A 14,758-nucleotide genomic window follows, 5' to 3' on the forward strand; every position below is an offset into this window, starting at 1 on the left:
AGACCTAAAGGGCAGGGAAAGCCTAGAGGGGAATAAGGCACCCGCGCAGGCCTCTCTCTGGGCGACGACAGGGGAAGGGGGGGGGGGAGAGGGAACATGGGGTATAGCATATGAAGACAGGCTCTTAGAAGAGCACAGCCTATCTTACCCTTCATGAAGCATCCATTCAATCAGAGAGCTCCAAGCCTGATTGCGCGGTACGAACTGTTTTGTATGGACGACGAGGAAGTAATATCGGAATAGGGGCCATATAGCCCAATGAAGTAACCAGGATCTATGTAAGAGTTGTTCTTCCCTGTTCATTGAGAGAGAAGCAAGAGACGGGGGGAGAGAAATTTGGTTTCCTTGTTGATCTTTCTTGTTATTCGAGGCCGCGGAAATCTGGTCAAGGATGTCTCCGAGTTTGAGAATACACTGGGCGGCTCCATGAGCCTCAACGACGGCAGCTTTCCGAGCGATTTCCTCGGAAGCATTTCCTTCTTCGTCTTCACCGTCTAACTGTTGAATCAACTCTTCTTCTTTCTTTTCTCCTTCCTCTGCTGTCCCACGACACTCCCCTTGCTGATGTAGCAAGATAATGGATGCGCAGACACCCCAATAGCATGCCATCCGAGTATGAATGTTTGTACCTGCACAGACCCCAGGGGAACACATGCGATGGATTTGAAGAACTCTGGAAGAAAAACACTTCCCTCTCTCCTTCAGCTTTCTCGAACAAGATATACGTGCACCTAACTGAGCTCGTATAGAATGCAAGAAGATGCTAGATTCACCCACTCTCAAATACAGCCGCATTGATATCCCACGTGACCCCGATCTCCTTCTTTTGCCCGTTTCTTGATCTGCCTCTGCCCCAACGCTTTACGAACCAATGAAGCGTATGTAGCCCCTAGAGTATATAACAGTCATTTCTACGGACAATACGGGCAGCTACGTATCTAGCAACTCTGTATCTCCTCTCTTCTCACCTTCGACAAGAAGCTCATAAAGAGTGGTTAACATGTACTGAAGTTGTTGAACAGCTTTCTTGTATTCCCGGACGCTGTAGTGTAGCTTCCCGAGCTGAACAACTAGCGCATCAACGCCAATCTCCAAAGGAGGAGGGGTAGGCGATTGGCCAGCGCTCTACATGCAGAAGAAAGAGAAACAAAAAGGAATGCGGACGCCAAAGAGAGAGAGGTAAAGGAACGCCCAGGCAGGAAACTTCGCTACAGCTTACTCTCAAAACGGAACTAGACGATCTCCCCCTTGACTCGGAGGATCTCCTCGGGCTTCATTCATTCCCAACACGGTGAGAGTTGAAGGATAAACCACCTATCATCCTATACTACGCCCCATCTACAGTCAAGGCGGAAATCCCCTCTATCATAAAGGTAAAGGAGCCAACTAAGTTTGGGTAGTCGACTGAAACGGCTTCTTCGCAGCGCCCTCCATCACGCACACGCAGCCCGTACCGGTCCCCGTCTGTCCTTGGGGAAACATAGCATAGAGTGTCCCTCCCCTATGCAAAATCATACACGGCCTTCACGGATGAACTTTGAGTACATTCCAATGCAGCGTACCGTAGTCCACCATTCGCTAAGCTCGACAACGCTCTTGCGATCCGGGTAGCCCCCTATTCTCTTTTGTTGTTCCTTTTTATACGCTTCGATAGCCTCGTTGAAATTTGTCAGCTTCTTCTCCAGCTCTCGGATTTCCTCCTCAACGACAGCTCGGCCTTCTGGCGTTGTGGCCATCTCCCCCAACAGCTCCCTTTTCAGCTTCTCAGATTCGTCTGCTGTTATCATCTAAAAAGAGAGACGAAACAAGAGGCGTACTCCTGCTTTCTACTTTCATCACAGGTTATGTATACGCGACACTTCAAAACTATGTTCAGACCTGGAAGAAGCTATCTATAGACGGGGATCCTAGCAAATTGAGGCCGGACGGAATGCAGAGACAGGAAATCGTGGATACGCTCCTTTCTCTCATTGAACTCAAGCGGGAGGATCCGAGGAACGAAATGTGAGTCGACCTAGCTGTGGAGGAAAGGGTAGATACACAGTGACTGCGAATTCTTAGAGTATGACAGAAGCCCAAGGCCCGTGAAACTTTTATACAGAAGTAAGAGTACGGAGGAAAGAGAAGGGACAAACACGGTTCCCAAGGCGTGTTGGGCTTCGTCGTAGGTGGCGTCCGCTTACATATGTCTACCTATACGACATCCTGTCGTGTACAGATGAAGTACGAAACATAGCACGGCCAGGGACGGCGACTTTTGCTGTATCGAGTTGAGTTTCGTAACGATTACCTTGGGTCGAAAGGTTTCCTGGACGTACCTCGTTTTCCACCATCCAGTCCAATACAGGAGCTGTCATGTGCGAATCCCAGTATGGAGACATGCGCTTTATCATAGCGAGGCCCCCTTGAGAGGAAGGTGAAGACGCCGCAGGCGCTCCATCCCCCCCGTTTGCTGGTGTTTCTGAAGTGGCAGCAACCATTATGACGGCAATCGACTAATGGGAGGAGACGAGGGAGACCAAGAAAAAATAGACAGTTTGCCGACTTCAAGCCCAGATGAAAATCTGTACAATAGCCGCCGGGAAAAGAACTAGAAAGCAAGGTTCCAGTTGTATCGGTAGCAAATCGACGAACAGGCGGACGAGGAAAAAGTGACGCGGAGCCAGGTGGTCGCAGCTTGGGGCTTGTTTCGGGGTCCTTCCTTTGCAACGAGTGATGAAAGAAACGAAGAGGTCGGGCAACCAAGAAGGTGCGAAAAACAGCTACCCTCAAAGCAATCCTCGAACCAAGTAATGAGGTATCATTCCAAATATTCCAATCAATACACCAGCGGGCGCCGACGGAGTGTCGTGACCAGGATTGGATGCGATGTGGAAGAGCCACCAAACAAACACAAATGTTGACAGGCTGAAGAAGGTATAGCCTAGTATGGATACAAGAAGCGACAACAACGACGAAGTAAGCGGATATGATGGTCTCATGAGGTAGCGTGAAAAGATGCCGATGGGCTTGTTGGAGTGAATGTGGGGGGGGAGACGGATGACGTACAGCGCGTGAGCTGTTGGAGAGAGAAAACGCGGCAGTCCACCAGATCATAAGTCCCTCAAAAGAAAGCACGCAACACCCTCAGCCGCCAGACAACGCGATTATCTGCCTCTTTCGGTCTCGCAAAATTCGGCGTTGCCATCATTCCACGACCACGAATCCCCCGACTCAATAAAGGGGCAGTGCATGTACTCCTAAGGCCGAGACCGCATGTGACGGGAACTGTTTGCTGATTCCAGCATCTTTCTGTTTCGGTGCGCATGTGCATATACTAGCTGACAAAAGCACAGGAGACTGCAGCGCGCTTGGACACCACAAGAGATTGGGTACCTACGTGAGGCCAACCATCCTCCGCGCCCCAATGGTGAGCACAGTTTTGGTTCCTGTCTTGATATTTGGATGGGGTGACCACCCCGCGTGCGACTGCTGACACAAAGCTTGCAAATCCCGAAATGTAGACTTCTGTTTCAGCATATGCACAACGAATAAACAAGAGGCGCCTCCTGCAGTAAACGGCGCTTATATCACAATCATACACATTTCCTTCCACACACACCTGACTCGCGACGTGCATATCCCACCTTGAGACACCCAACGGCGGCGGCAAAAGTTGCTACGTCCTCGCCGGCACCAGCGCGTTTCAACATCACGAACTCCCTCGATGTGAGGACCCACATAACGTCTTGCAGCTCTCGCCTCTCTCGTCAAGCTCCGGATTTGCCAGTTTACCAGCTGAGGTTTGGTCGTGCCGTTGCGCTTCTCTCGTTGGCGTGGTGCCGAAAAGTATCTTAACGTCGTGCGTAGATACGCGGACGGACATTCTTGGTCTGGGTCAACGACTGAGCGCACCTCTGGGGAAACTTGACTGTCCGCGTTCTGCCCCCTCGAGGCCATGGAGAGCCCTCCCAAACTCGGCACTTTGTAAGAGACCCCATATCCATGGTGCGAAGCACAGGAATCGCTAGCCGAGAGGAAACAAACACGATGTGGCACGCCTGCAGCATTCGTCAGGTGCGCGCAGGCACCAAATGTGTTCACACGCTCCGGTTTTGCTGAAGCCACTGTTCTTTCGACCTCTCCCGACTTGCCGTGCTCCTGCTTCGGGCTTCCGTCGACTTGGGGCAGCTTCCACGAATGAGGCCTCTGCCCGGTCGGGCAAACACTTTTTTTTCCAAAAGCGTCCCTGTCATACCCCCTCACTGGTTTCTGTGGACGGGTGGATCGGATAGCACGTGCTTCTCACTGGTTACGTGTCTCTGTTACTCTGAGTTGGGCTGCTCTGTGGCGTGTGAGGCAGTGTGTCTGCTACTCTCTCCCTAGTAACAGGTATGCAAGAGACAACCGAATGTCAGTTCCTGGTAAGCTGCCGAGCTCCCAGGCTGGGACATGCAAGAAAGGGGAGACACTAAGAGCCACAAAGGATCGTCCATACAGGTATTTATGGCACTAGGGGGCCTCACACCGGAAGAGTTTGAGCTGTTGCAACGCGTAAGTGCTGAAGAGACTCTAGTGAAAAAAATCTGGACAGGGCTCCTGCTCTCACGACCTTGCTGCTAACTGCTTCGTTCCTCTTTGGTGAGGACTTCTCCTGGTAAACTCTTTTGACGAGCAGCAGTCTTGCCTTCTCGCTCGCGTGAGTGCTCTTCACAGCTCATAGGGTCACCAGCTGAACAAAACCAACGTTCTGACACAACCAGCACGGAGCCTAGAACGGAAGCGTGCAGTTCGTCCCTACTCGCAGGGACCACTACAGCTGTGCGAGCCGACGCCTTCGTGATGGCGCGACCGAGTGGCATCTCTGTGAGTAGCTGGGCGACTGGGTGCGGGATGCCCTTTTGAAGAAGGGTCGATTTCCGTGCCAAGAGGCTGAAGCTATTGTGTAATAGCCACCGGCAGCTCGTCTGTCCTCAGAACTTAGAGCAAGTCTGAATCGGATCGGGGTTGTGTGCCTGTAATACCTCCGGTGCCGCTCTGCGCAGTCAATTGTTTCCCTCGCCCTTGTAGTGGTTACGTCGCCAGTAGTCGTACATACACTACCACGTCTACGCGTGTGGCTAGCTAAACTGCCAAATTCTTAAGCAAACTGTCACGTCCAGAACAGTGCCGTACCTGCCCGGGACTTCATGCCTGCAGGATGTGGGCTGTTGTAACGCCTGGTAGCGAAAAGGTTACGGAAGATGTGCCTGCGCAGTCGGTGCTGCTGGCTGGATCCAAGACAGCCGACAAGCTGACAGCTGTTTTGGCAATCTGCGTTTGCTTTCTGGATGCTTTACAGCGACTATATTGCCGTTTCAGCCGTCAGCTTCGGCCCCGGGCGAGCCGTATGAGCCCCCGGGGAAGTGTGTGGGAGCTGCTCTGACACCTCAACAGCCGGTCTACCAACAAATACAGTGTTTCTTGGTAGGAATAGGTGGGGCAGCAGAAAAGCCTGACAGCATCTCCAAACAACAGAGCAGCTGGTCCTGGTGAGCTGCCCAATACCCGAGCACTGGTAGGACGGCGCAGTCGCCGGCCAGTTCGCCACAAACCTACAGCGGCTGTACGTCAGGGCCGAACGACAGGTAGTAGCGGCGGAAATGCCTAGTAAACGAACAAAGATCGTAGATGCACGCCCTGGCGCCCGCATGATCCCTGGCTAACACATAAGCGGTTCCTTGTCGTAGGCCGGAGCACACTATCTTCACAGTGGTTCCTGCCTCTGCACAAGCCGTCACTGTCAGGAACTGGGACTGGCTTTTTCGGTTCTGTACTTCTGTCGCTGACGCGATCCTGTCCTCCGGTACGTGACCCTGCAGCGGCGAAGTTCCGCGAAATACCCCAAGGGCCGACGTCCAGTGGCTTCCTGGTGCCCATGTGCCCTTTGAAACGTCGGTCGCCCCACGCAGTCCGCGACCTACAGAACACTTGCTGCTACCCACAGTACTGCTTTCCCGAGCCGGACCCAGCAGCTTGGACAACTGGCTGGCTGAACTCAAGGCCAGCCTCAGCGCAAGAGTAGAGTAGCCTGCAGCTCTTCTTCCGTTTGTGTCCCCTCAGAGAAGCGCGTTCCCACCCGTCAATCCAAAGCACTCGAGTGCCACAGGAAGAGCTCGGATAGACTATGGTTCTGACGGGTGAACAGAGTCAGTCTCCCCTCCAGTCATGCAGGTCTGTCTTCCAGCTCCCTCCCGTGACCATGCAAGCCCTGGACTGACTGGGGTCAGAACGGGGGGTCAGAACGGGGTGTGAACACCCGCGGCGCTTTGTACGGATTCCGAAAGCCGTGCAAGGCGCCGGTGAAGGCTGAAGATCTTTCAGAAACAAAACAGTTTTCCTTAGCCCTGCTGGACATCGCATGTCTTTCATTTAGGGCGTGCTACCGTCCCTGTCATGCAGAATAGCACGTAAAACAATGTCCTTTAGTCACAGTCATGTATCCAGTTCTGAACGATCCAAGCTGTGGGATCTGTATATCCTTGCTTTGCGGCGTGCAAGCTTCGCTATCGGAGACGCGGATCGTGCTCTATCACGAGGGCGGGATACCCTCAGCAACTGTACCACGAACACCTGCGGGAGATGGTCGCTTCTGAGGTTCATGAGCTGTCCAGAAAAAGTGATGAAAGCGTCCACAGGAGGCAGACTAGAATGCTTATGATGCTTCCAAGACGAAGATCGCGATTCGGGAACAACGCGGACAACGAGACGGTCCAGAAAGCCGGTGTCACTTGGTTTCCTCTCAGACTTAGGGTTTAGACACTTCTTGGTCAACTCAGCAAGCTGTGGAGACGCACATCAGACAGGAGTATTCCGACGAAATAGGTGCACAAAACTGCGAGTGTACCGGTACTGTCAGCACGCTCGATCCAAGCGAACCCGGACACCCAGTTACTAAAGTGATAGCAGAATTCAATGAAGGCGGCACTTAGTTACGCAGTGCCGCAGTTCTCCGAGAACCTTTCGTGACACCTGTGAAGTGCAGCGGCCGGCAGCGGTCCAAACAAATTGCAAGACGCTCACCTTCGGAACTTTTTCGAGCTTACACCCCTTCCTCCAGCTGTACGAGTAGGCGCCCGCGTAGCAAGTACTCGTGAATCCAAACCCTTTATTCACGAAAGTCGTGCGAATGTCGCCGTCGGTGCCCTCGACCTCATTAGAACCTCCCAGAGTATCTACGGCCCACAGCAGGGGGGCAAACCGCGTTTCCTTATCGCTCCCGTCGTAGTCCAGAATGTGCTTCAGCTTCTGCGCCTCCGGGGCTGCGTCGTGGCACAAGGACAGAAAAGACGCGAGCACGTCGGCCTGTCCGGCCTTCTCCAGTGCCCACATATGCTAGGGTCAGAGCACGCGGAACCGGGCCTGCACACACATTTTGAGTCTCTAGTGCAGGGCTTAGGGAAGCACCCATGTGAGCCTCCTGTAGCAACTCCTATGTTAGATAGAGCGGCACTGGCAATTTCTAGATTCAGCTCGACCCAAAATATACGATTCTACGGAGAGGAGTTAAGGAGGAACCGACACCGCTGGTATCACGGGATAGCGAGTCCGCAAGGAGCAGAAATACAACGATGGTAAAAACAGGAGGCGTACTCGCGCCTGCTTCGGGGGGCGGCAGCTCGTAGAGGTCTTTGTAGTCCGAATTGTCCTTGAGGTGTTCGAACATGTTCTGTGCTGACTCGTTCGAAAACCGGCTGTTGAAATCGCCTAGCAGGTATACTCCGCCTCCGAAATAGCCGAGACCTGAGCGAATACAAAACCAAAACAATAGTGAGCGGCGCCGTGTGTGATTAGGGAGGTAGCCGATGCCAGCTGGTGTTTTAGAAGAGGTCGAATGAATCAAGCTGGATAAACGCGGGCACACTGCAGGTGTGCCGACTCTACGGTGATAAGAAGTGCAGATGTGTCCACACGCTCGTAAGCAGATGCCTAGCAAAGCCGAGACGTCGACGGCGAGGTATTGATGTGCCACAGCCGTATAGTGCGCGCCGCCCAATTTTTCCCGTGAAACCATTTCAGCTGCTAAAGGGAGGAAGATCCAGACACTGCTTGCTGACCTTCCGATCTGTATTCCTTCGGAGTGCACTGTGTGACCATCTGATCAAACATCTCCTGTACAACCTTCTTGGAGTTCTCCTTCGAGGTCGGGAGATGAGACCCCAGAACAAGGACCCTGCCCATGTCGGCAAATGCAACAGAGATCCCAACGAACCCTTTTTCCCGCTTGTTGAGAGCCCACTGGCATTCGTCGATTGCTGCCTTCGGCACGTGAGAGCGTCCGACGAAGTACATAGCCTGGTGGTTAGCCTTAGGACCCTGAGCAGTCGGTTTCGTCCCAATGACGTTCTTCAATTCGACGAAAGTAGCACTCTCCAGGTTCCACGTACGATGTCGGCTTAAAGCGTTGAGCCCGGCAACAAGCCTCTTCAGGAATGACTTGTGCTCCGATTCCGATCTGCCGTTATTCTCCTGGAGCGTCACGAATATTGCGCCGATTTGATTTATATCAACCTTGTTTTCGTCTGTTGGTATCACAGGCTGCAGAAGCTCCCACGCTGTCGGTTGTAGAAACTCGGCATTCCTGCGAGTACACAAATACAAAGGTGAATCAGCGAGTTGTAACAAACTTCTCGGGGTCACAAAAATCTCTGACGGCATTATCCTGCAGACACCGCGGAGCACTAAAACAGCTTCAGTAATCAACCGGGCGCCGAGATGTGACAAAGAAACTGTACATGCTCAGCTCTCCTTTTCTGAGTGCGGTGATGCACTGGACACTGTTTGTCTATCGCGGTGCGAAGCTTTGCACCTCTGTGAAAAGTTCCAGGGGCGCACACATGAAACTAAGACAATGCATATACGCGCGGTTTTAGCCTGCGCAGTTAGAAAATTTGGTTCTCTTGAAATGCTGTACAGGTCTTCCATTCTCGGTAGCTAGTCTGGGTGTCGGATTTGGTGAGACTAGAAAGACCTCGGCCCCCTGCATATTCGGTCACACTGCCAGCCGCAAGCGAGCGCATATAGCACACTGCAGAGAATCCTACCACTGTATAAAGAGCATTTTCAGGGATTTGTATTGCTTTAATTCCACCATGGACTCTCTCTGGCTTCTTCGACTTCGCTGATAACTCTCAACATGGAACTTGTACGCAGGAAGGATTGTCTCAAGGGTTCCTGAGTGGCCGCCGTGTTTGCTGTACAGCATCGCCTCAATGTTGTCACCACATGATACCAAGTCCACGGGGTACGATGGGGAGAGTCCCTTGCTTGCAGGGTCCTTTGCCCACTTCACTAAATCCTCGGCAGCAACGTCTTCTGAAATGTCACTCAGGGACGCAGTCTGACAGGAAGTGGACACACCAGCATCACCACGTTTAATGATTTCGACCCGGCTCCAGCAGAAAGGTCCTCCAGCTGAGGGGTCGAACACTCTGTGGAGAGGTTAGAGATGACTACTGTACTGGGAAGTCCGAGCTGTGATGCTTCATTGCAGGAGATGCCGCGAAAGTAAGGCTCTGTGTGCTCACATGGGAGCTGAATGTGCCCATTCTCTTCTACCCTGCCAATCTCGTGGCAGGTAGCAATGCGTACCTTGGCCTTTGGCTTGGGGGTTGCCTGCAAAAAGGATGGTTCGTTTGCCTGGAGGCCCTGGGCCGGGGAGGCCTCGAGGACGTTGTTGCCGAAGGTATGTGTCGTCTTCGTCTTACCGAAGCAGACGGGCTGTGCAAGTAAAAGTAGAGCTAGCAGGAAGAGAGGAAGGTGTCGTCGGGACGTCCGCAAAGCAGACAGGGGAGAATGTCCTCCCTGCAGACAGGGACGCAAAGCCATCTTTCCTTTGTGATTGAGCGTCCAGACCATGGATATATCCGTACTTTTTTTCCGAGGCCCAGACCGTCTGAGTCTGCGTGCAGGTGGGATCTGCGGGCTAACCACAATAAGGTTCACGTAGCAAAATTAAGAGATTGCGAGCTGGACCAAGTGAATTCCTCCCCTATGCATTGGCGGTCGCTCGACTGAAACACACAAAAGCAGCAAGCCGTCACGGGTTCCTTTGCCCTGGCTTACTTTTGCACAGTAAGGAACCAAGGGCCAGGACGTCGCAGGCTCTGCTGTAGATAATCGCTTCATACAGGTCCAGGCAGCGTGCATAGACAGCCCGCGGTGCCGACCGAAACGTAGACGGCCCCTTGTCAGCCACCGAAGGCGACTCCCTAAGCAATGTTTTCTGGCAGATCTGTTCAGAGGACTATTCTGGAAGCTCAGATGTGCTGGAATGCACAGGAAGCGGAGCGCACGCGTAGAGTCGTTTCCAAGTATTCCGAGACTAACCCCGAATCATGGCGGGTCTGACAACCGTAGTAAAAAGAGACAGAAGGCGCAGGAGGGTTCCGCAGAAAAAATACCTAGCTACACGCCGAACTCTGGGGCCTCCCGAACCGTCTAGGGTGAGGCGGAGACGCTCCGGATACGTTTTGACAGAAAGTGTGAAATGGCACCCGGGCGCGTGTCCAGCCAGCGAGCCTCTCGTTTCTCTATAGTTGCAACGTCTGCTCTTCTACTGCCGGGCATGCTCACGGTCTGCAGCCTGGGTGTATGTGCAGCTCGCAAGTAGCGTGGCGACGACTCATAGAGGAGGCCTGCCGTCGGAACTGCTTGCTGCCGGACCTCTGAGTATTCCCGCTTCCATTTCACGGGTCGCCTGTTTTACGGGGGGGTGACGTTCTTATCGCCCGTGGGACAGCAGAGACTACGCGTGTTCAACCCCGTGTTTTGGGGGGCCGTATGCCGACAGGTGTTGCATAACCTAGTATGTATCAGGGTTTGGTCAACAAACCTTTCCCGCGTGAGCTCGCTGTTTCTTGCAGCCCACCGACAGGGACCCCGAAGGAGAGGCATTCACGGTGACAAATTTTGTTCTTGAGACCTGGCTGTGTTCTGTCCGACTGAGGAACTTTGCCTGGGCAACGGACTTGACCTTTACTTTGGAATAGGACTGTAGCTTCGTGACCTGGCCTGATGCATAAGGGTATTCTGCATTTCTTCGCTCGTGCAACTTGCTTTGCCTGCCATGCCCCCTGACTACGGCCGCTGAGCCCATCCCGACTTAGTCCGAGAAATTACATTGTCGGGCTGTCAGTGACCAATTTCAGCTGCTTCAAAAGCCGCGAAGGAGTCGGCGACTTCGTTCACGGGCACGGTGAGGCCGGTTCGCTGACCCACTGATCCGGACTTTGCTTGTTGGGGTTGCACACTATCTGCTGCCTACGGTTGCGAGTGTCGTTCGCTGAGCCCTCCTTCTAACAAGCCAACTCAAGACATGCACGTTCCTGCAGCAGGTCTGCTCTTACTGTTATTCAGCACCACCACACTAAAGGCAGCATATGATGTGTTTTCTCACTTGGCCTTCCTTCGGCCCTCAGCTACGATACCAGCTTATCTGCACGGCTTGCATTGGGTCCCTCACTCAGCTATGTTGCGGTTTGTATCACTAGAACTCTGTGGCGGCGTTTAGCTTTCATTCGTTACCCGCATGCAAAGCCCAGGATATCCCGACCTCCTTCGCCCCCCAACCCCTCATTAAAGCCACCAAGTAAACAAGGCAGTTTCCCAGGAATGCAACGAGCACTCAGACTGCCCAGACCATCACCTGCTGCAGCTGAATTCAACGGAGAAGAAAAATCTTGCTCCCAATACTTTTGGGACAGGCGAGCCGAGTCTGTACACGTTCGGTATGACCGCTTCCCGTTAGGGTAAGAAGAACCGCTAACTAGCTGTCGCGTCGACAACTGACCCTATCCGAATGGGAGGTAACCCCGCAAGAGAAAAGCTCTTACAGCTCAAGAAGAGATCAATATCTTGTTTAGTTTCCTACAATGCTGAAAACTACAGTAACAAAAGTGAACTACGAAGATGTGGACCCTCGACTGGTGGCAAAACAAGTGGCCAGATGTAGATATTATACCATGAGCGACGTTGCCCGCCACAGTTCCCATTACGACTGTTGGGTCGCCTTGTTCGGCCGTGTGCTAGATCTGACCCCACTCCTGGTGAAACACTCAAACGAGCTCGCGTTGCCGTTGATTGCAGCAGCCGGGACCGATATATCAGTCTGGTTTGATCAAGAGACTCGTGATCCCAAACGGCATATCGACCCTGAGACAGGGATTGACCAGCCGTACACTCCCCAAGGACGATTCATTCATGTCCCGCCACCGTACCCTTGTGCTGAGTGGGCAACCAACATCGGCACCCCCTGGTGGCGAGATGAAACATACGTGATCGGGCAGCTAACAAAAAAATCACGGAAGATCCGGATTCACAACCTGCTGGCAAAACACGAAGTCCTTTTGGAGGTGGCGTCTGAAGACACTATCGAGGAAATTCGGACGAGGTACCTAACGGAGAACAGCCACGCGGAGTCGTACACCTGGAAAAGACTCGGGAAACCGTTGGATATGAAGAAGACGCTAGAAGAAAACGGCATCGCGGACGATGAGGACAGACTGAAAGAGCTACTCATCGATCCCAATGAGCATATACCGACTATTCACCTGTATTTCAACGACGACCTCTCCGTTGGTTGACTCCGACGCCACCCTCCGGCTCCTCTGCGGCCCCACCACAGTCCCGGCGCCGAGGCGATGTGGCCGTTCATCTAGCGCAGCTCAACGCTTTCTTATGTTTCTCCCAGATGCCACGTCCGTACGATCTCGTCGTTGCTCTGGGCCTGCCGTAGTGAACCCTGCTTGAACCGTGGTCTTCTGTCGTCCACTAGATCGTTCGACATTAAGGACACTGGTCAACAGAGTCTCTGGGGACTGGTTCTAACAAGTGTTTGTTCTGCTTCACACTCCTGTCTCTTCGCTTCGAGTGGACAGCAGGGTACAACGGTGGTGCGCGATCTGCCTCAAAGTGAGCCGCACGGCGAATCCGCCTGTTTCAGTAACCTCAGTACGTAAGGGAAGCAAATTAAGACGCAAATAGCGTCTTCTTTCAGTCATCCCGTGTTACGAGGCTGTATGTAGGCTGCAGTCCAAACAGGTCTGCAGCATGCACTGCTTTGAAATTCGGGTTCATAAGGTTTAGCCATGGCTGGTCTGGACTGACTGGCCCTGCGCAACCCTGGTAGCAGTCTGCTGATAGATTCTTCACCCCCGCCTGTCCAGCTCTCACTTCTAGTCTTTCTGCCGGCTACGTGCCGCCCTATCTCTCCGCTACCCGCAACGACAGCTGTTTCGCCAGAAACTTGAGGAGCACCGCCCTTCTCCTGAAAGGCTTGACGACCAACTCCTCGATACGTGTATGCGTCTCCCGAAACAGAACAGACTGCACTGAAGCGGATGCAGTGCTGTGCCCTGCAGTCCTGTCCACGCGCCAAGCGCATTCGAACACTTCGGCGAGGTGTAGTCCACACCACCATGGCACGCAGCCGCCACGGCCTCGCGCAGCATCAGTGAGGCTGTGCCTGATAAAATGTCCGTGAGAAGGACAACCACAACTTTGACGTACAAGGTTGTGACTCACGAGGCATGTCGGCGGTCAGACTCACAACACGGCTGCAGCGCTACGCACCCCTTTTTAAGAAGTCGACCTTGGAGCACGCTTTCCACCTTACCAACAAGCGGAAACAGGTAAACTGCACACGCGCTTCCGGTTGTTCATTAAAACCCTCCTCTTCGAGAAAGCAGCAGCCCGAGACGTTTCGCGCCAGTCCACAGTCACACGGAGCTGCCGCCATCGATTCTGCTGCGTTAGTGTGCAATACCTCAGGGTGTTTACGAGCCGGCCATCCCTCTACTGGAAAACTCCCCGACTTTTGTTCACATCTGACAAACCCAACGCTGATCGGCACTCGTTACAGCTAGCTGAGCTTAGTCATTCTTCACTGTCACCGCAATCTGCCACAGCGTCTCGACCGACACCGCCTACAGCAGGGCTTGCGCTCGAAACCACTTATTTCGGGAGAGGGTGTTTCTCTTGGAGCTGTGCGTGAGAACGTTGCTTGGGGACCACGGGTGGCGCATCATCGAGGCGGCGTGCGATACCCGAGAGTTCCTCAGCAACACTAGCCAGCGCCGAGAAGATGATCTCGGCATCGAGCAAGGCCCCTCGAATCTCGTCTGCTTGCTGTTCGGGACAACGGCGTAAAAAAGTGATGAAGGCGAACATTGTCCTGCGCAAGGACGGGTATATCTGCGAAACCAACATGGACAGAGTCGATGTGTTGCCTTCCATCAAACAGCCTGCCAAAACTTCGCACGTTTGCTCGGTAAGCCCTCTGAACTCGGAAAGCGACTGCCCAGCGAAACGGCAATGCCCAGCTTCGAGCCAGCCCTGTGTAACCGCGACATTACGAGTGAGCTCCAGATGACGACGAAGTTCCCTGATTCCCTTCGCCAGCTGCTGTGTGCTGGGCTTGGACGTCGGCTTGTACTGAAAGATGAAGTCACGTATCACCGGGTTCAGTCTAGCTACCATGAACGAGTACTGCTGTACAGCCGCTGTTACTTGGCGCAGCTTGTCGTCAAACGAAGCCAATCCCGGGCCGGCTCTTGTCGCACTCATCAACAAACGGTGCCGAATTCGAGTAGAAGACTGGTCCTCAGGATGGCACTCGCCACAGTCTGGTTGATCCGGAGAGTTGCCGAGGTCGCCCGCCTCCTCTGCGCTAGATGGTACTCCCGGCGATGGCGTAGACGCAAAAACACCCCGCGACAACGCCATCGCCGGGAGTACCATC

The 14,758-nt window shown here is 53.4% G+C and overlaps 3 protein-coding genes across 3 annotated transcripts; 1 reads left to right on the forward strand and 2 right to left on the reverse strand.

Moving 5' to 3' along the window:
* Positions 1-150: 150 nt before the first annotated feature.
* On the reverse strand, positions 151-3,186 carry CSUI_007305 (proteasome pci domain-containing; the record flags this gene model as incomplete). Its single annotated transcript, XM_068067452.1, has 4 exons — positions 2,319-3,186; positions 1,563-1,787; positions 969-1,125; positions 151-629 (listed from the first exon to the last, which is right to left on the reverse strand). Coding segments are annotated over exons 1-4 (1,023 nt in total), but the record flags the coding sequence as incomplete, so codon positions are not given.
* Positions 3,187-6,453: 3,267 nt separating this feature from the next.
* On the reverse strand, positions 6,454-9,384 carry CSUI_007306 (uncharacterized protein; the record flags this gene model as incomplete). The annotated part of the gene is made up of 6 exons (XM_068067453.1): positions 6,454-6,801; positions 7,042-7,280; positions 7,612-7,761; positions 8,076-8,680; positions 9,063-9,358; positions 9,379-9,384. The coding sequence occupies 6 exons, from the start codon at positions 9,382-9,384 to the stop codon at positions 6,454-6,456; spliced, it is 1,644 nt and encodes a 547-aa protein (XP_067920571.1).
* A 2,507-nt stretch (positions 9,385-11,891) lies between these two features.
* CSUI_007307 (flagellar associated protein) lies at positions 11,892-12,602 on the forward strand (the record flags this gene model as incomplete). Its single annotated transcript, XM_068067454.1, has 1 exon — positions 11,892-12,602. One exon carries the CDS (start codon positions 11,892-11,894, stop codon positions 12,600-12,602), a length of 711 nt encoding a protein of 236 aa, XP_067920572.1.
* Between the last annotated feature and the right edge of the window lie 2,156 nt (positions 12,603-14,758).

The sequence above is a fragment of the Cystoisospora suis genome (assembly GCF_002600585.1).
Source record: "Cystoisospora suis strain Wien I chromosome Unknown contig_3834, whole genome shotgun sequence".
Lineage (NCBI taxonomy): Eukaryota > Apicomplexa > Conoidasida > Eucoccidiorida > Sarcocystidae > Cystoisospora > Cystoisospora suis.